Source organism: Protobothrops mucrosquamatus, unplaced genomic scaffold (assembly GCF_001527695.2).
Source record: "Protobothrops mucrosquamatus isolate PMUCROS unplaced genomic scaffold, P.Mucros_1.0 scaffold47, whole genome shotgun sequence".
NCBI lineage: Eukaryota > Metazoa > Chordata > Lepidosauria > Squamata > Viperidae > Protobothrops > Protobothrops mucrosquamatus.
The window spans coordinates 952,243-974,074 of NW_015386429.1; the positions used below are offsets into that span (position 1 = coordinate 952,243).

Below are 21,832 nucleotides of genomic sequence, written 5' to 3' on the forward strand. Positions count from 1 at the left end.
AGGTTGATTGACTTAGTCTCTAGGGCAGAAAGGCAAGATCCACCCATCTGTGGATTCTCCATCGTCATGCTGAGAAAAGGCGTTCAGGTAAGACAACGCCCCTTCGTCTTTCATGGCACCAAGTAGTTGATCAGTCAATCTGTCATTTTATTTCATTCTTGGACCAATACAAGAAATAGCTCCTTAAGTTATCTGTAAACACTTAGAGAAAAGTCCAGCTTTAGAAACCTGTAAATAAAAATTAAAATACAGCTATAAAACAATCTGGCTGGGACCCATGAATGAAACCCAAAAGCAGTAATATACAGTAGTATATCTAGGCTATAAATAAGATACCTAAATTTACACAAAATATTATTAATATTTAAAATTACCCAAAATTTGGTGTATTAATTATATAAATGTGATAATATATAAATTACATAAAATGTGATAATATAAAAAATTATGTAGCAGGAACCTGAGCATTTGGTCATAGTCCAGATCTGATTGATCCGGATATCTCATAATCAGAAGAAGGCAAATCTTTTTCATATGTCTCTGTAAATGGGACAATGAAATATGTATTTCCACAGTTTTCACTTGTACAGAATCACAGGGACAGAGCCTTTCCGCCAATGCTATTTGCCATGCAAAATTGAGCAAGAGGTAAAGCTTTCCCTGGCTGGTGGGGCAGTAAGATGCATTTCAGAATGGAAATATTTCTTGAGTATCTAAAAATGTATAATATTTATTGGATATTAAAAATTTCACGCCACAGTGGCACTGGCACCATTCTTTTCAGGTGTTTACTTAAAGCAGTTTATAGCTTGCTAAATTAGATGTACATATGAATATTGGTGTGAAAGTTATTTGAGAATGCTTTTATTGTGATTAATACAGTTTATATTAGGAAAGTTGTGTAGTGAATCCAAACATTAACACACATCCTTACATTAATCTTCCGCTGCAGGTAGTCCTCAATTTACGATCAGTCACTTAGGAACCATTCAAAGTTACCATAACCCCACAAAAGGTACTTACGATCTGGTGTCAATGTTCTGAAAACTGCCTCCCAAGTCATATGACCATGTCTTGGGGAATTCGGCAATCCATCTGCATTTATGGTTGTTTGTAACTTTCCAAGGTGATATGAACAAAATTCATGTTTTTGACGAAACCTGGCATTTACTTCCGGTTTTCAGCAAAAGCTTCCATACTGAAAAATGGATTGCTTAATGATCAGAGATTAATTTAACAGTCAATGTAATTAGCTTAACAATTACTGCAAAAAAGGTGAAATTGAGTTAGTTTATGTGATGACCTGCTTTACAACAGTCACAACTTATGGCTGTAGTGGACAGACTCCATAACTTGAAACTACCTATATATTCTTTGGTTAGGGAAAAACAGTTCCTAAACTGTAAAAAGTAAATATTTTCAAACTTTTTTTAATATTGTTTTTAAAAACATTTTAAATTTGAAGAGGAAAAAATGATATTCAAAAGCATGCAGCACTCACTGGTACTTGTTTCAAGTTCACTGAATCTCTGATTATATTGTTCCTCTTTGTGGATAGTTCTACTGCCTAGAAAAAATTTACTATTTTTATGACACTGAAATTGGAGCGGGTAGGTAGTCATTATGGGAAGATTCATATTGTGCTTAAAACATTGCTGTGCATGTTGTACTTTTTAGCCATATCAAGAAGAAATCTATGGGTTTCTGCCATTTTCTGATATTGAAGATGTTGCAACATGTCATTTCTCTCTCTCTCTCATTTATGCTGCTTTAAAAGTTAAGAGCATTTCCACTCATAATGTGTGTCAGCACAAGAAATGCATTGCATATGTTTCATATATTTACTATGATACTTCTACTTCATTGATACAAACTGTGGAAAAATTATTATGCATTCTGCCTCCAAGAAGTCATTACATTATGTTAATAGCAGATAAAGAAAATTATGAAAATGTTTCACAAGGAATTGCTAGCCAGCACAAAATATCCTTACCTGCAGTTTAATGTAAATTGATAAAAACATGATGAATGGTTGTTCTCAAAGGTTAAGATAGGAAGTTGGAATTTGCAGTTGTCTTAGAAATCTGTGCTTCTTCCTCCACCTGTGCGTTTTTAGTTTTGCTAAATTACATTAATTCCACCAAAGGGGCTTTGGTACATTTCATTTTATTGAGACTTCATGTCAAAGTTGTCTCTTGGTAACTGCCTGGACTAGTTCCTGACTGGTCAGTCACCCAGCTAACTGGCTTTATGCCTAAGGCAGGACTAGAACTCAAGATCTCTTGGTTTCTGTCTTGGTGCCTTAACCATTAGACCCAAATCCTCGGCTCTCTCTGTTAAGTATACTCTGCAAACCTTTTTAATAGAGACTGACAAATTGCCATGTATTTTCATGAAGGGGATAGAATGTGTCTTTAATAAACAGAGGCAATTATTTTCACATAGGGAAGAAAGGCATCACTGTCAGCATCATCCCATATGCCAATTGGGCAAAGGGATCTCCCTCACTGTATACTGCTGGTTATAGAATAAAAGCAGAGAAACTTGAAGCAGCCAGAGCTAGATCAAGAGATGCCTCTAATTCTATTCTAAGCTTGCAAGTCCCAGTGCTTTGAGAATGCATTCTCTGCTCCATATTTTTATTTCACTCTGCTCTGGCCACCCGTTTTGCTTTCTCTGTTTTCAGCCAGGAAAATGATCTCTGTCTTGGCTAAGGAGTAAATGCATCTTGGTTTCTCCTGTGGACAGTCTAACAGGATTCTGTGCACAGAACTGAGCATATAAAACAGTTTAAAAACAGCAGCTTTTAAAGCCTTTGAAGGGAAAGAACTTGGGAAAAGATTTTTGTTGCTTAAAATTCTAAGGCATCTTTTACGTCTGTTTTATATCGTTCCATTTTTCTTTTTTCTTTTTGTTTTCAAAGGGAAGTTGCTTAAATGCGGGAGCGAGTACTTGCCTGCTATCCTGCCTTCCCTGCTTTCTTCTGTAAGGCTGTTGGGAGTTTTTAAGCTGTGTGAGAATCCTGGGAGTTGGTGATGTCAGACGGGTTGGGTCATTTGAAGGTTAGCAGCCTGGGAAGGGTTCATAGAAAGTTCACTCGCATATATTAAGCAATTCAATCTTTCATTCTGTGTGACACAAGTAGTAGGAAGTGAGCCGTTCGAAAGCAGAAGGATCTATTCAGCAGCAAAGGGGGATCTCAAGCTGCTATCGAAGCCTGTTTCGTCCGCAAAACTTCAAGGCTGCATAGGAAGCAAAAAAATACCATCGCTTCAGAGGAAGGCAAAGTGGCTCGAAGGCTTCTGAAAGATTTGGGGGCACAGATTTGGGGAAAGTAGAACTTGGAATGCTGCTTGTTTTCCCCTCCTCCCTTTATTCGACTGGATTGGCTGAAGAGCCTGGAAAATGGTAAATGATCATTTGGATCAATTACAGGCTTTTAGCTGTGTTGTCTGTCATAATTCATGATTCTGGTCTGGGAAAAAGACCAACAGCTTACGTGCCAAAAAAGGGGCAGAGTTTGATGGAGTTGGATGTACTTTTATATGTCATTTCCCCCCACACCTAGAGGAAGGCACTTTTGCAGACCTACTGGAGAGGGAATCATGTTTGACTGCATGGATGTCCTAGCAGTCAGCCCTGGTCAAATGCTGGATTTCTACACAGCAAGTCCATCTTCCTGCATGCTCCAGGAGAAGGCTCTGAAAGCCTGCTTCACTGGATTGGCACAAACAGAGTGGCAGCACCGGCACAGTGCTCAATGTAGGTCCTGCTATTGTTTTGTTGCACTTATTTGTTGCTCTCATTTTTTAAAAAAATTATTTGCATGCAAGAAACAGGAAAAAAATGCTACCCAAAAGACAACAGGAAGGGTGTATTTTCCCAGGTAGATTTTTATGCAGGTGTATGTATATGCATGCACATTTGGGCTTTGGCTTATCACAAATTTAAGCATGTTTCACTTTTCAACCTTATTCCTCTAGTATATTTAAATAGTTTGGCCATTAAATGTAAATGCAGTAATGATTTTTATTAAATAAAATATCATGCAGAATTTCCTTATCTGTATGTTTATTTGCTTTTCATAAGCTATTTTTTAAAAAATGATTTTTAATATTTTAACTACCGGTAGGTGTATTTTAGCATTCTGAAAGACAACGTTTTGCAAAGCAGTCATCTAGGGGCAGGTAAAATGCAAAGTTGGTGGCTTCTGTAAATGTTTCTCTTTTTCTGACCAAGAAAAAAAAAGAAAAAAGCACTATTTCTTTGCATTGACCATGCTGCCACGTTTCTTTTTTTACTTTGTTGCTCTAAGAAGTCCCTGTTTTTTCTAGAAAACTAACTATGAACACCCCTTGTGTTTTGCCATCAATTATCTCAGCACTTTCTTGGTGTGTGAACAGTTCAAACTGGACAAAAAAAGCTACAGTTTAATCTTGTAAAATTATTTTAAAATGCCTATTAAATTATCAGATATTCATCCAGGGTTAAAGGACATGAGTGTCAAAACATGGCATGCTTTTATAATTTACTTTAAAGTTTGAGAAAGAGCAAGCAGTGCCAAAGTTCTAACAGTGCATGGGGGAAGGAGGGAGACCCTTGAAGGATGCTTCATTGCTTTGACACTGATTTGGATAAATGATGACTATCTATCAAATTGTTTTAACATGCTCTTTGACACTTCAGTGGACCATTAACTAGAGAGTATGGTTGACAATGTGGTTCTTAGGCTGCTCAATTGCTTCAAAATACACAAGCTTAAAAATGTGCAAACTGCAAAGGAAGTAAATTTTGAATTTTTTTTCATATGAGCATTTTGATAACAAATGCCATAATCAAAAATATTTTCATTGTTATTAGATCAGCATTATTAATCATAAAAACAAAAGAACTTAGAAAATGAGGCTCTGGGATAAAATATTGAGAATGACTCAGGAATAAATTTAAAAGCAAGTGTAAAGTGTAAAATCAACAGACAATTAAAATAGTGAAGGTATTTCCATACTAGGGAGGGAAGGTATTTAAACTGCATTAATTCAGCACTGCTGACTAAGAAAGAATTTTATTTAAGTCTGCCAGTATACCTTTCACACTTCTGTTCCTTTTTTAGCAAGAATTTTATAATGTATAGTTTAGTTGTAATCATAGTATAAATATTTAAATGTTTAAGGTGTTGCCTAGTGGAGCAAGAGCTTTTCCAGTGTCAATCTTCTATAAAAAGCTAACATTGCAGAGTTCTACAATAGATTTCTATGAAACCGAACTATTTTTTTTTTTTTTTAAATGTCAATGCCAGTTGCTCCAGAGCAAGTTAAAACAGGCTTATTACTCTGATCTCTAAGTTACAGGTTCTAAATATGCCATTTGCTAGAGGCTGGTATAATGTTAATTAAATTACACTACCATACAGCAAAATGGTTTCAAAATATACTTTCAGGGATTGAAATTATTTTTTGCAAATTATGATTTTTAATTAGTGATATTTATAGCAATTATCATATCCTGCAATACGCTTGATTTTATTCTGATATTTAATCTATTATCTATAATAAAAAATATGGTCTTCATAGTAAACAGTAATTTCAGTTGCAAATATTTCCTTATTTTTGTTAACAACAAACTCTGTGCAGTTTTGCATAATGTATTGAGATAAGAGCTATTTTACAAGATATAAAAAAAGGAATAGTCGAGTGTATTTTGGTTTGGGCATAAACATGTTGCAATAGTTGGTTTATTCCATAATTTTGACGCATCGATAATAGAAGTTTAATAAGTAGACAGTAACAGCACTTATGATGGTTCAGTAATTAGCGCAGAAACATACCCAGGAAAATATTGGCAGTTTTCTGAGATGCAAACATGCAAATAATTGAAATTACACAGTAATGCAGTAAATATATGATATATCCTAAAATTGTGTGTTTAAAGTTTGGATTGCCAATATTAAAATCATTTTGTTTTATGTGTGTGTGTGTGTTTACTTATTGTATATTATTCTCAAATGTGCTAAGGTGTGTCTCCCCTCAAAATAAAACTTTGGAGTTTAAAATATATTCTAATCTTAGTGCCAATATGCCAAAGTGAAATGAACAATTTTTTAGTCAAGAATTTACAAATAACCTATTGTATTTTCCTATAGCTAAGTATTTAAAACAATTTTATGAAAATGTAAAAGGCTTAGATAAAGGCTTGTATATATTTCTGATTTTTCTGATTTTTTTAAAATGATGCCAAGTATAAATGAATGAAAACTATTTTCTTTATGATTATTCTTATAAGAAAAATGGTGACAAACCAGCTTTTCAATGGATAATACCTGTTTTAGAATGCCCTTATATATTTTTTAATTGTTTTCAGAAAAAATAGTGTAATGGTATTAATGGTTATTTGTTTATTTAAATAAGATAATGCACATGTGTAATAACATATTCATGTGTATCTCTACTCAGAAGTAAGCCCAGTGAAGTTAAATGATACATACTTTAAGGGAACTGCATAGGATTGCAAGGTAACAACATAATCCTGATTATTCAGAAATAAGCTACACTATGTTGAGTGAGATGTAATCCTTATGTGTGTTTAGGATTAAAACTTTGATCTCTTTCACAATAGAATGTATGGGTCTTAAAAATGTCAGTTTATACAAATTAAACTTACAGGATAATAGTTTACAGGTCTGCATAAAAATCTCTGAAAAAATCTGGAATTGTACATGACATTGCTAAAATATTGGCTAATATTAATGTTTAAATCTGACTGCGTTCTTGCAGTAATCAGCTTCATAAAGTTCACAAATAAATATCCTAAGAGAAAACTCTGTTTATTTTTCGTATCTCTAGTCAGAATATAAAAACAAACATATTTAAGTGTATGACATGATATCTACATTCCTAGGTATTGAATTGCAGCAGGTGCTATTGAAGGTTCTGCATTTCAGCTAAAGAAAAGATTCATTGTTATGTAGGTTTACATAAAATTTCTAACAAATTTCTGGTATGGTTACTAGAAAACCTTTATTAGGAAGCTTTTATTTGCTGTAAATTGGTCTAAAAGATTCTTGTTTATTTATTATTTAATATGGATCCAAACTAATTTAGGGTACTTTGAAAAACAGTGAATCTAATTTTCTTGATTTTTCCTGTGATGTTTTTTTTCATTTGAAGAAGCCAACTTCTTTTTCAAATATATTCCACTTAAAAAAAAAAGCTGAAGTTAATATACCTGAGTTTAAGAGGTAAGAGAGGCTGATTATTGTTTATTCATAAATGGGAATTCAGTTACTTTCTTCTTGCATGGAGAAAACATTGATTACCTCCAGATTTTAGCCCAGTGTTATCTGGCAGATCATTATAGTCCAGCTAGTAAGATGAGATAAAGTCCAATCTCAGATTGTGACAATAATCTTTATATCATCCAAACAAGTATATTTCCAAAGCTTGCTTATACATTGATTATATTCATACATTGGTCATCTTCAACCATCTCTACTGAAAGCTGTTTGTTTATTCGTGAACTCTTACCAGTTTAAAAATGCAATCTCTGCCTCACTCCTGTTTCCTGTGTCACTTTTTACAAAGGTGGCAAATTAAGTCATACTTATGGCAGCATATTTGATCTCAGAATAAAATGTCTGATGTTTAGCATCACTTTAACCTACTGTTAACTTACATTACCTGATAGAAAATAAAAACTGATGCCAAAGACATTTTAGGTCAAGGAGTCAGAATTAGTTAAATATAATCCTCCTTTGAACCCTGCATTTGAATTCCAAAAGTCTGAAAATATTCATATACATATCTACTTCTTTCTTTCAGAATTGGCATCTCAGGATTTTTTTCCCTTTTGAATGTCCACAATCTATAGGCAATTATCTCCTACATTTCACTTTTATCTTTTGAGTTCTCTTTTCTGTTTGCAGTTGTTTGAGAAATGACTGCAGAACCTAATAATTGTGTAGTTTTTAGATGTACTACAAACTATTTGGTTACTATTGCTAAAGCTTCCCTTTGGTTGTGCATACAGTATATATTTGTGTAGCCCAATTTAGCATTCCTGAAGAGGTCTTCTGAGGATCTGATAGTTAACTAGATATATTCCCCATACAATAGTAAATAATCCAATTTTACTGTCTTTGGCGCTACATTTTATCTTTTCTGTTCCATGTCCCTGCCATCACAGGTCAAATGTAACAGAAATGAAAAACAACTTCCTCTGATCATAAGTGCATGCCAGACTACAGCACATATGATATGTATTCTTTCTGCCATTTATGTAATACTACTTCTGTGGTTGCTATATTCTGTAAAGATGTAATATTTGGAACTAGACAGTATAATCACTTAGTTATTGTAGTACAACGTTTGGTGCACCAACTTCGAATGACATGTTCATACATTTCAAAACATGATTTTTTTTCAAGGATTTAAATGATTATAGGCTGTTGTTGAGAAATCAAACTGTATTCATCTAACAATTGAGAGGACTGATTTTGTGCACTTGAAGCTATTGAAACCATTTAGGTATTTTTTGCATTTGTTTAAATTCAACATAGAACCTATTCTGTGTCAGCATTTTCCACGCAAACAGGAAAAACCCCAACAAGGCCAGAGCAGGATATATTCATGCCTGAGGAAAAGGAAATGGGGTATTGTACCACCATGGAATAGCATCAACAAGGCTGGTAATAGAAATTCATTGTACTATTGGCAATAGAATTGGGTTCTTCAAACCATTTGAGTCCTTACAGTAGTTTAAGAGTGCACTGTGCCACAAATAGGTCAATTCCCAAAGAGCAAGATAAAGACTTGGTAGAAGGAGAACACTGGAAAGCCACAACATTTGTCTTTGGAAAGCAGTTTTGTTCAGTAAGACAAACTATGTCAATGGTCAACTAAGCATACCACTGATAGGAACATCAAACCAACACCATCCAGACTCATTTGCTGAGATGGGCAGCTATAGAAATCAGTCAAACAAAAAAAAACCAACAGTTGATCTAATGGAGGTCTGGCTATAGCCATTTGTTCTGTGAGGAGGATGCCCCAGATTCAATCCTTTTAAGAAGCAACATGTTCTTCAAATTCATTTTAAAGTTTCTGCATTTTATTGCAGCATGTGGACTGAAGGCAGAAGGGAAGATGCAGCAACATATTCTCAACAGAAACACAGATTCATGGTTGGTATGACACAAATATCCACCAAAAAATAACTAGTCCGTGACCGGGATAGGATGTTTTCCCAGTAGGTGTGTCCATTATAATTTTGCACTGCTGTCCAACACAAACTTTACAACTATGAAATATTTCCAGGAGGAGACTGTATTATGCTGTCAAATTTCTACAGGAAATATGGCTAAACTAAATTTAAATGTATTTAATTAAAATAAGTTAAAAAATTAATGTAGTCCTTCCCTGCTTGTTACAGTGCTTTACATTAATCTTTTCCTAATACTTTTTAAAAGCCATCTTACTATATAAGTAATGATAAGTTTCTATCCCTAATTTCATGTCCTGTCCTCAGATCCTTTGGAAAATAGGTTGACATCTAAATATTGAACATTGCTATCATCTTACTCCTAGTCTTTTTCTTCATTAGGCTAAACACAACCAATTGCTGCAACCATTCATATGTTTATCCTCCATATGTTGAGAGCATCTCTGTTGCTCTTCTCTGCACTCTTTCTAGGGTTCTCAGCATCTTTTTTGTATCAGAATGACCAAAACTGGATGCAGTATACCAAGTATGGTCTTTCCAAAAGAGTATAAAGTGGTCTAAACACTTTGTGATCTTGATACTATCTCTCCATTGATGCAGCCTAGGATTGCATTGGCTTTTTTGGTAGCTGTAGCACACTGCTAGCTCATATCTAATCCATATTTTACATCCTTCTCATAGTTACTGCTTTTGAGCCAGGTACCACCTACTCTATATCTGTGCATTTGGTTTTTCTTGCCTAAGTGTAAAACCTTTTCAATTTGTTGGATAGAGCATTCAAGTCTGTCAAGACCCTTCTGGATCATAAGTCTATCTTTTCTAAAGTGTTACTATTCCCCCAGCTTGGTGTCGTCTGCAAATTTGCTGAGCTTCCCTTCTGCCCATCATTTAAATCATTTATGAAAGTGTTGGAACCTTGGGGTACTATTATATGATTCCTTTCACATAGTTGTAGTTCCATTGAAGACTACATGTTGCCTGCGGTTGATCAGCCAGTTACAAATTCATCTGGTGGTGATGCTATCTATCCCACATTTTTCTACATTACCAAAAAGTAAATGGTATATTTTACTTATTGCTCACATGAGCATTCATATTTTTTTCCATTCACAATAATGCTTGGAATTCCATTTTTAGCCAGAGACATGTGGCATACCTGCACTAAAGATACATGGAATTTCTAGTCCTTTATCTATGTTAAATGCATGTGAATTGCTTCAGAGTTGGTTCATAGTGGCTGAACCAGTTGCCAGATTCCAAATTACAAGTCTCAGTTACTGCCAAGTAGAGATTGGGCAATTTATGTAAGTGCCTGAGAAATTAAACTTGAATACATCCTAAATTTGAGCCAACTTTTTTTTTCCAAACTGTAGATTGTATTTCCTTGAAATATTAAAGAGTTTGGGGACTGAATTACCTTTGTTTCTTCATTAAAGTCGTAACTGTTAAAGGATGCTTTTCTTTGAGCCATTTCAGCTTCAAAAGATTTTTGAGGCTTAGTCTGTTGGAAAGCTTAAGGATATAATTAGCTAAAATGGAGATGGGACAAGTGAAATTTAGCTGCCGGTGTTCAGTTCAGTGCTGTGTTGCTATATGTTGTTGAAGAGAAGAATTCTTGAAAGCAAACATAATTATTTCATGATGATCTTCCAAATGTCTTTATTGGATTTAATGAGAAGCTATTGCATATGGAATTATACATTTTAATCAGTTTTTTCTTTCATTGCATCAGAACAATAAATAGACTAAAAAAAGACTTAATGAATGGTTGCTTCACAGATACTTTTGATTATGCAAACATTGTCACAATTTAATTATCTAGGATTATTATTGTAACAAATATACTCTAATAGTATGATTTTCAAATTCACAGTGATATAAGGAAAAAAAATCCATCTCCCCTTTTCTAAGGGGGAGGGTTATCTTTCAATATTTGTATGTGTGTGATATTATACAAGTTTTGTTAATCAAGTGTGCTTCTCTAAAGAAGCTTCTCCCCCTTTATCTTTTAGAGTATCAGCAACATTTCCATTTGCTTTGAAAAGAGAAAAAGAAAAGGCATCACTTGCAGTGAATTTCTGACCTAGAAGAAATTGTGTGTGTCTCTCTATGTGTAGTGGAAGAGTGATTTTTACTTGCTTGAAGTACTGAGGGAAATAAAGATTCTGTAGTTATGGATACAAGTACTAACTGTCAGAACATGGGCCAGAACAAGAGCAAAAGACTGGGCTATAAAAGCAGATTAGCCTATGAGCAAGTTATTTTTTGGTTTGGAGTACAGGAATAAAGACTTAGATTTGTATAATTTAATCAAGACAATTGAAGTTAATTAAACTTAAAAAGCATTTATCTATAGTATTAAATTAGAACTACCTGAGATTAAATGCAAAGAAGAGAAGAGATGAGTTTTTAAAAAGTTTTTGGGCGGAGAGGCTTTTTCATTCTTTCCCAATCTGGGGATATCTTTCTCAAAATTCTTAAACCACATGCCTTTTATTCATAGCCTCTGGAAATTCTGAAAGCATAGTTTTTCTGATTTGATGTTATTGGTTATTGTTATTTTAATTAGTTCAGAAAAACAATTATATCTCAAAATATCTATTTTCTTCCTAATATATATGCTACAAATAAATACTTTCTCTTTATTATAAGTAAGTATTTTACACAAAAGAATGTGTCTGGATATGTGGAAACTAACTATTTTCAGTTGTAATACTTTATTGTATTGCTGCCAAAACATAAACCAAACCCAAAGCATAACTTTCATTCTTCATTTCTTTAAATGTGTCCAACACTAATGATTATTGATTTTCAATTTTGCTACAATTACAAGTAAGTGTGATGAGTGGCAGATAAAAAGTAATAATCCATAGAATTCTGTTTCATGTTTGTCTGTAGTTCTTTGTGTGATCAATATTAACTGTCCCATTGAAACTAACTGCTATATCAAATAACAGTAAATCAAAGGAATGTGCTTACAGATTATTTATTGAAAGGTTTAATTGTTCACTGTGGTCCAACTTATCTGAGGAAACAATAGAATGTAGTTGTTCGACAAATCAATTTGTAAATACTGAACTGTCATGCATTCTTCCAGCTCAGATTTTATATGCAGAGATCATAGGTAAATACCTCAACATTAAAAAAAAAAAGGAACAGCTAGTCCGGTGTCCTTGAAGCCCTTGCAGCAGCCACGTATCACTATGCTCAATATTAAACTAAATGCTCTCCCTTGTAATAAGATAATTTTGTATGACACAACTGATCAATGCAGCAACAAGCAAACATTCTGCAGAGGATAGGGGTGGGCAGGGATCATGAACAAAGACTGTTGGGAGAAGGATTTTGCTTTGTTTGTTTTTAAATAATGTTGAACATGTTTAGGCATGTTTATCGTATTTCTTAAACACTAATGAGAAAATGTTTTGGTCAGAGGAACTTTGGAGGGCTACAAAGAATGAGAATTAGGCTCCAGGTTTTTCACCTCTGGTTCACTGGGGTAGAATGCTGCACCCCATAATTACAATATTATTTATTTTATTTATTTATTCAATTTCTACACTAGCCAACTCACCTAAATGACAACAGTTTGTATACCATTGTTCTTATGGATCAAAGGAAGACAGTAATATTCTAGGCTGATTATTTTTATTGTTATACACTTGATTACACAGGGTTATTGAGAACTTTTAATATAGTTTTAGTAGGCAAATTCTCAAATATGTGTACTGTAAAGTGAAATTTTTTACAGTATATTGGCACATTGTTCCATGCACTGTATATATTTTAGATTTCTCCAATATGGCATCTTCAGAATGGATACATACATACAGATCCCAAAATGCTAAATATTCCTCAGGTTGAATGCACAACCTGAGACCCTATATCCACAGGCCCTTGTCAGGGATCCTCAGAGAATTCCAAAAATTATTTTGATTTGTAATATGATGGTAAGGGAAATGATTAAATATTTGACAGGAGACTAATCAGATTAGCAGTATTTAATAATTAATAATAAATAAAATAGTCAAATTAATTAGATAGTTTTTATATTTGAATATGGGACTTCTGCACTCAAAATAAGCATTCTAATAATTTTGAAAGCATTCAGTTAGAGAAACAATGAAAATTATGGAAACTCATTTCAGAAAAATCATGCCATTGAACCCCAGAACTAATTATAGTAAGTCTTGTGGGGAAATACTGAAAATAACTTCATTTTTCTGTGCTGTACAATTAAAAACAAATTGCCAGTTCCTAAGAAAATATAAGGACAATTAATACATTGCTGTTTTTGTTTCATATTCAGGTTAATTTATTTTTATATACAGAAAAAACATAAAATAGTAAGCAAGGTTTTTCTGAATAATATATAGATAGTCGTTGACTTATGATTGGTCACTTAATGGCTATTGAAAGTTGTAACGGACCCCCCCCCCCAAAAGCCTACTTATGACCTGTTCTCAAAGTTACAGCCATTGCAGCGCCCCTGCAGTCATTTGGCCTTAGACTGCACCACAGCTATCTCCCCCATCAACCCACCAAGTCTCCACAGTCTTACCTCCACACACATTGGATTCCCAAAGGCCTTTCCTCCCCTTTCTTAGAAGATCCCAACAGGCTTACACATACATACAGACCCACACAGACACAGGGTCCTTGCAGGCCTTGGATCTTTGTGCATCCAATGGGCATAAACCAGAATACAGAGTATTCATGAGCCTTGTTATGCCTCCAAGGTTCTCCCTCACCACTGAGGCACCCCATGCTATGTGTAATGACCTGCGTGTTTCTTTATTGGCCACATCAGGGAGAGCAGGGGGATCATTCAGTGAGGCCCTCTTGTTTAACAGACATCATGGCATTCAACCATAATTAGTTGGCTCCATTACAGTCGTATGTCAAAGACTACCTCTATATTACATTGTAATATATTTTGTAACTAAAAATTATTAGCCAGAGAACAACAGCTGCATGTTTGAAGCTTTCATAATTAACTTGCGACAATAGTGGTGGTAATAGTAGCAGTAGTAGTTTAGGCAACTACGAGTAAAAGAGTATAATTAAAAAATGTGCTAGCTCTAATTATAAAAGGTAGCATATCATTCAATCTAATGAGCACACTCAGTTACTTTTTTTTAATCTAAGGAGAAAAATACAAGATGCATCTCTTCTAGAATAATTCAGGCATAACTCACTTAAATAAATCTGCTGGTTTCCTAATGACCCTTTCCTACTGAAACACATAGGAAGGTATATAAATCAATTAACAACACACATCAGTACATCTGGGATCCCAATTAATTGGGACAATCTACAGTTTTCAGAGAATATGATTCTAAGTTGGAGATAATTCTAGTCATTAAGTCAGTGCATTAATTTTAAGATTTAACTATGAAGCAAAGTTTTCAGTTTCTGAAATTGAGTAATAAAATGAAAATTGAGTAATAAAATGCTACATAAATATCACTTAAAAGGTCAATTTTATTATATGTGATTATAACACTGGTGTTTTAGTCTGTTCACATGCTATTTGGACAAATGTGTATAAATTAAAGGTATTAAACCTCTTATATTTTCTCTGCTTTCAGCTAGGACATAAAATGGGATAAATAATCTCACAGAAAGAGTTCCTATAAAAGTAAGTAAAGCACACTATTGTGTTCTGATATGAACAAAACCTAATTAAAAATTTTATACAATACTTATTTGAAAATGAATACATATTCATTGGATTTCTCTTTGAAGCAGCCTGCCAAAAGTAAAAAAAAGAATCAATGAATTCAATAATGGAAAAGTCACCAGAAGCAGGGATAAATGCATAATCAATAGCTGAGGATCGATTTCTCAAGGAATTTGGGGATTATCTTTGGTAGCTTTCCATGAATGTAAAGTACATCTAAGGTTCGGCATTATGAAATCCCATATTGAGAAAGTGGTTAGAGTAACTTTCTTTCAATAAAGAGGAAAAATAGCCATCCTCAAAAGTCATTGGAAATAGGGATCTGGAAGTCATTCTCTTTCCAGAGTTTGCATTTTTTATTTCCAGACCTAGAACTCAATTGATCAAAATTACATTAACTGAGATTGACACTAAACAATGATTGACACTAAACAATGATTGACACTAAAAATAATTAAAAGCAACTGTATAAGATTGTAGTAAGATGTAATTGTAATAACTTTCTTCTGGGAAATTACTCCCATGGGTACCCTCTGGTATTTTTTTCCCAATACATTGTTCTATTAATGCATGCCCTATGGTAATTCTGTGAATTGAATTAACAATAGTCCAGAATATTGTGCTGATTGAGAACTAAGGTAGGGATTCATTCATTCATTCAAAATGCTGACTTCTTTAGTCTGGGTAAGAGTAGAGTACCTGGGTCTTTCTTTTCACCTGTAAGAAATTGCAGCTATTTCCTAGGAATAAGTAGTAGTATAAACTTACTCAGGTTTTCTGTCCTATGGGGTAGATTTCTAATACAGTCAAATATTTTTTTCTGGTATTTAATTAAAAATGTGGATAGATTTTTGAGAATTGGTTTGTTTAAAATAAAAAGAACATGATAGTATTTTCAGCTATCAAAATGCTTCATGTGCTCAGTGTATTGCTAGTTGTATGTTCAGACGTCTTTTTCCATGCAGTTTCTTAGATTGACCATGTTACTGTCATCACCACCCTTCTTTCATGTTTCACTTCTACAACAACCTACCTCTCAGGTAAGTTAACCTGAGAGACAACGGAAAGCAAAAAGTTTCCAAAGCTTAGAGTGGATTTATTGTCTAGTTCTAGTCCAGCATCTTAACCACTGCACTATCGCATTGGCTTTGAAAGTTTCTTATTTTTTATCATATTTTATATTGAATTTATTATTATTCATAGATGTCTGTTGTATTTGCCACATGGCTAGCAAGAAATGTGAGTCATGTAGCATAATTGGAGATTGGGTAGCAGTTACAAAGTAGAAGATATGATCTTAAGCGAGGAGGTGTGTGATAGCTGCCATGTGAAGCAGCCTCTCTACCTGCATATCTTCTTCTATCTGTTGTCTATAGCTCCCACTGCTACCCACAAAATACCGTTACTGAGATTATGTAATATTTTACTTTGATTAAATTGACTGGTGTCGTATCCAGAAAAATCTGATAAACTCAGGTGCATCTGTAGAACAGGCATTTTTTACCCACCAACAGCCAACTCAATTAAAAGAGAACAACAGCCACATGAAACTCAAAATCTGAGTTGAGCTGAACATTTCATTTGCATTTTTATTTCCATTCTTTTTATATTCGATGAAAAAGAAGATTTCTGGTGTTTTCCCCTTGAAAGAGAGAAATAAAATTCCTATGGGCAGGATGCAAAACTAATCATGGTAACCAAATGGGTGTCTTTTATTGTACATTAATAAATGTGGTGATTTGCCTCCTCCCTTGCTTCTCATAACTTGGATAACTTTCAAAAGAAGAGATCAGGTGGAATGCCTGTCATGGGACCTTTTTTAAGCATGTTTATTTGTTCCCTCCATCTTCTGAGTCTACAACAATACTATCTGAAAGCAAATGTCAGTTTTGAAAAATATTGAACACAATTTTATTTAAAATATTCCCTTTGTTTTGCAAAAACAAAAAAGCAAGCATCCAGTCAAAGGCAAAGCATTTTTTTAAAAAAATCATAATCTTTGAACTTAAAAGTTTAAATAAATGGCAAGGTTTCAGTGACTTTGTATGCAACTTTAATATGGAAAGCTCTCATTGTCAGTATGTCAGCAGGGTGATAAGGCACTCTGACTTTATCTTCTGACTACAAACAATGATATAGGTCAGAATTATCAAAACATACACTTCAATCACAGGGTCAGAGTCAATATTCATATTAACTGTAGAGGCTGTAATTCATGATCCCAATAGTTAATGTTTTAGTGTCATAATTGGAACACAGGCATTTCCAGATGAAAAGCATTAGGAAAGAAACTATCATTCAGAGTTGCAGAGTTTTCTAATAGGTAATAGAGAGCATAGTACCATTACATTTTTTTAAAAAAAGTTTAGGATGTATCCTGAAACATATTTCAAACAATAATTTGCCATTTAAAAGTTGTATTACAACTCATAAGAGTTAAAGTGCAGTTAAATATGGAGTCAGAAGATTTGCAGATGCAGCTATACAATCTAAGATGTAAGATCCTTCCATTTTGGAAGAAAAGAACATCATTATTAAAGCACTTGTTTTGATAACAGTTGATGCAAGTAGTCCTCATCTTAGTTACACAGTTACAACTGTACTTTAAAAAAGTGACTTAAAAACAGTAGTGTTCCCATGATCATACGATCAAAATTTAGATACTTGGCAACTGGCATGTATTTATATAGCTGCAGTGTCCTGTGGTCATGTGATCATCACTTGTGACTTTTCCAGCCAACAATGAGGAAAGCCAGATTCTCATAACAAATATGAAATTCACTTAACAATTGTGCTGATTTGCTTAGTAACCTCAGCAAAAAAATTCATAACATTGGGGATGACTCAGTTAACCTCTACCTTGCTTAATAACAGAAGTTCCGATCCTATTTGTGGTTATAAATCAAGGACTACCTGTATATGTTTTGAACCATAACTTTCAAAATTCCCAGCCAGCCAGGTCAATCATCATAATGGTTGAGGATTCTACTTCAATAACTGAAGTAGAATAGCGTCTCAAATATCTGGAACACATTATATTGGGGGGGAAATGATGTAATAGAAATATTTTCAAAATCATCCCTTCCTAAAGACCTCAAATATTTGAGTTTTTAAATCATATATGAAAAGTAAAATGTTATCCTGAAAATAGTCCTATCATTGTGATACATTGTTAAAAGTCATTACTAAAAGCCAACATCTAGGAAACTACAGACCTCAATACCTGACCTCAATACCTGAAAAGGTTCTGGAAAAGATAATCAAGCAACAAATCAGTGAACACCTAGAGGCAAACAAAGTCATTACCAAAAGCGAAAATGAGTTTGTCAAAAACAGGTCATGCCAGACAAATCTTATTGCATCATTTGACTAAGTGACAAAATTAGTGGATCAGAGGAATGCTGTGGACTTCAGTAAGGCATTTGATAAAGTAGACCACAACCTACTACTTGATAAGATAGATAAAATAAAAATGTGGGTTAGACAGCATCACCACCAGATGGATTCGTAGCTGGCTGACCGGCCGTAATCAGCATGTGGTCCTCAATGGAACTGCATCTACATGGAGGGAAGTTGTAGTGGGGTGCCCCAGGGCTCTGTTCTAGGCCCAATGCTCTTCAACATCTTCATCAACAATTTGGATGAAGGGATAAATGGGGAACTCATCAGATTTGCAGACGACACCAAGCTGGCAGGAATAGCCAACACTCCAGAAGATAGGCTTAAGATACAGGAGGATCTGGACAGACATGAACACTGGGCGCTATCTAACAAAAGTAAATTCAATGGTGAAAAAAGTAAGATTCTACATTTAGGCAAGAAAAATCATATGTACAGATATAGTATAGGGGGTACTTTGCTCAATAGTAGCAACTGTGAGAGGGATCTTGGAGTCCTAGGAGACAATCACTTAGATATGAGCCAGCAGTGTGCTGCAGCTGCCAAAAAAGCCAACACACTTTTAGGCTGCATTAACAGAGGGATAGAATCAAGATCATCTGAAGTATTAATACCACTTTACAATGCCTTGGTAAGGCCACACTTGGAATACTGCATCCAGTTTTGGTCACTGCGATGTAAAAAAGATGTTGAGACTCTAGAAAGAGTACAGAGAAGAGCAACAAAGATGGTTAGGGGACTGGAGGCTAAAGCATATAAGGAATGGTTACTGGAATTGGGTATGTCTAGTTTAATGAAGAGAAGGATGAGCGGGGACATGATAGCAGTGTTCCAATATCTCGAGCTGCCACAAAGTCAAGCTATTTTCCAAAGCGCCTGAAGGTAGGACAAGAAGCAACAGGTGGAAACTAATCAAGGAGAGAAGCAACCTAGAACTAAGGAGAAACTTCCTGACAGTTAGAACAATTAACCAGTGGAACAACCTGCCAACAGAAGCGGTGAATGCTCCAACACTGGAAGTTTTTAAGAAGAAACTGGACAGCCATTTGTCTGAAATGGTATAGGGTTTCCTGCCTGAGCAGGGGGTTGGACTAGATGACCTCCAAGGTCCCTTCCAATTGTTGTTGTTGTTGTTATTATTATTATTATTATTATTATTATTACTATTATTATTATTATTATTATTATATTTAACAATGTGTACATATAAGTTTGACAAATGCTACAAATGGAACCGTGTTGTGGGAGATCTCTGAGCTGTTATAGACACTAGAAGGCTTCTTGCAATAAAACCAACAAAGATTATGTGGCAACTTAAAAGACCAAGTAGCCTTTGCTTGTCTCTTTGGCTATCAGTGCCCTTGAGTTCAGTAAATTCATACAGGAACCTACTTAGTGATATAAACCTTTATAGGCTATATTGTTAGATGTATGGAAAATGTATTGTACATTTTGTACACCTGCAGACTACAAAAAAAAGAACAATCTTTATGGGGATTTGTGTCTATGTTGTATTGCTGTGATTTTGAAGATTAGATAATATTTTTTTCTTCCATAAAATGAAGAAAAAGATGCAATGAACCTAGTCAAAGAAAAATCAATGTAGGTATTTAACTTTCCAGAACTGCTCCTGTAATTGCAATTGAACGTATAGATGAAGTCAGACTAAAGGAGGATTTTTTTCATTTTTCTTTTATCCTATCAAATAACCAACAATTAATTGTTTTAAAGAGGTGTACATCTACTAAATAAAATCAATATCAGAAAAATATGGGCACAAATTAAAATGAGCTATTTTACAATATAATTATTTTAAAGACGAAGCTGAGTGTATTAGTGATAAAAGATATTAAACTCACTACTACAGAAATATTTGAGAAAATAAAAAGACCTAGCTAGACAGTTATTCCCCAGTTGAAACTCTTACCACTGCAATTTTCTTATTTAGCTTTCGGAAATTTAAATTGAATTGGGATATAAATGAGGAGTGAATTTAAAAAAATGAAGATGACGATATGATAATTCACTCTGGTGCAGCAGTTGTTTTTCATGGGCCTTTAAAACATTGCAAAAGCTTTTCTGTGATTTATTTTATAGCAGTGATCGTATTGGTTGATAGAAGTAGTTGCTATTTAGCGTATCTATATCTGGAAGATACTAAACTGAAGAATTCATGGTAAGGCATACAGAATATATTTGATTAACTTATAGTTTTCTAAGTATTTTCCTGTGTTGAACCCTTTTGCTGCCTTTCCTGGCCTAATGCTTCCCAGATGTGTTGGGATGAGTATGAGTTACAGTTCCTGCAGACCTAGGCGACCACCGGCTTGGAAATATAGCTGTAAAAAGATGCTGAAATAAAAGTATATATCTTGAAGGTTCTTTTTTGCCGTATTGTCTGGAAAGGGAAAAAAAGCTTGAAAAAAAATTAGTCTTCATCATGCCGGTTTGTTTGTTTTTGCTGTCCTCAGTGAACTGCACCTGTTCTAAAATATGTGTCAAGAATAGCAGGGAGCCATCCTAAGCCAGCAAGAGGACTCAGCCAGAACCTTCTGTGACCTGGTCATGTACAGTATAGTCTGAGTGCAGGGTCATGGCCAGGTTACCAGGTCTAGTCTGACAATCCTCTGTGGTCACATTTATTTTATTCCTGCTCTCACTATTTCTTCATCTATCTTCCTGTCATTACATTTTCTTCTGGAACATGTATCCAAAATAATGCCTTTTTAAAGTGTGTAATGATAAAATTACATATTGTTTTGAATCATAAGGTATATCTTTAAACAATGCATGAAAAGAAAAATAGAAAACAAGCAAAGGCCGCTTTTCCAGGATAGGGATATTTCGTCTTCTCTTTCACTGGAAGATAATTAAAAGCAGATTTTTTTTGTCCAAGACTAGACGTGAAAATTAAATGATACCTTACAAAAAAGAGTTTGGAAGCTTATAAATGACTTCTACAATGAAGTACACATATCAGCAGCAAAGAATCTGGTTCTAATTACTTGTACTTTGGTTGAACTTTGGTGTTTCCTTTTGACTTTCTTTCTAAAGTATGTGGGATGTGTGCTTTTCATTTTTTGCAATGTATTCACGCATGCAGATGCATGTCTGAATGTACACATATTCCGACCCTCTCTCTGGTGCAATAGAAATTAGTGTTAATAGAATGTTTTGACCAAATCCAATTCCATTCACCCTAATTAACTCAAATTGCTCCTCTCTGGAAAGATTCAGCTTAGTGTTCCCACTTCCCTAGGGGCTCTCCAGGAAATACCATTTGCTTTACAACTACTGATTCTTTCAAAGTTCAGCTGTCTGAAAGGAGTGCATTAAATTTCTGCATGTAGTATTGTGCATTTGTAGTAGAAATGAAAGAGATTTCATAAATGTTTGTCCTGTTTTTAATCAGCCACAATATTAAAGTCCTTCAATTTGCCAAAATATATTCACTACCGTGAAATTATCCCCTATAAAGCACAATTCACTTCCTTAAAAATCTCATCTCCCCGAGCTAGTTTTTGTTTAAATATTTTT

General features: G+C 34.3%; 1 protein-coding gene across 3 annotated transcripts in view; it reads left to right on the top strand.

Moving 5' to 3' along the window:
* Nucleotides 1-21,832, top strand: part of RARB (retinoic acid receptor beta) — a 248,910-nt gene that overhangs the window by 126,304 nt on the left and 100,774 nt on the right. For 2 of the 3 annotated variants that reach the window (XM_015811702.1, XM_015811704.1), the window contains exon 1: nt 3,539-3,762. The exons of the other annotated variant lie outside the window; for it this stretch is intronic. In XM_015811702.1, coding sequence (XP_015667188.1) covers nt 3,546-3,762 — 217 coding nt within the window. In that variant the 5' untranslated portion in view covers nt 3,539-3,545. Of the gene's footprint in view, nt 1-3,538; nt 3,763-21,832 lie in introns of those variants that run through there. 3 annotated transcript variants of the gene reach the window in all.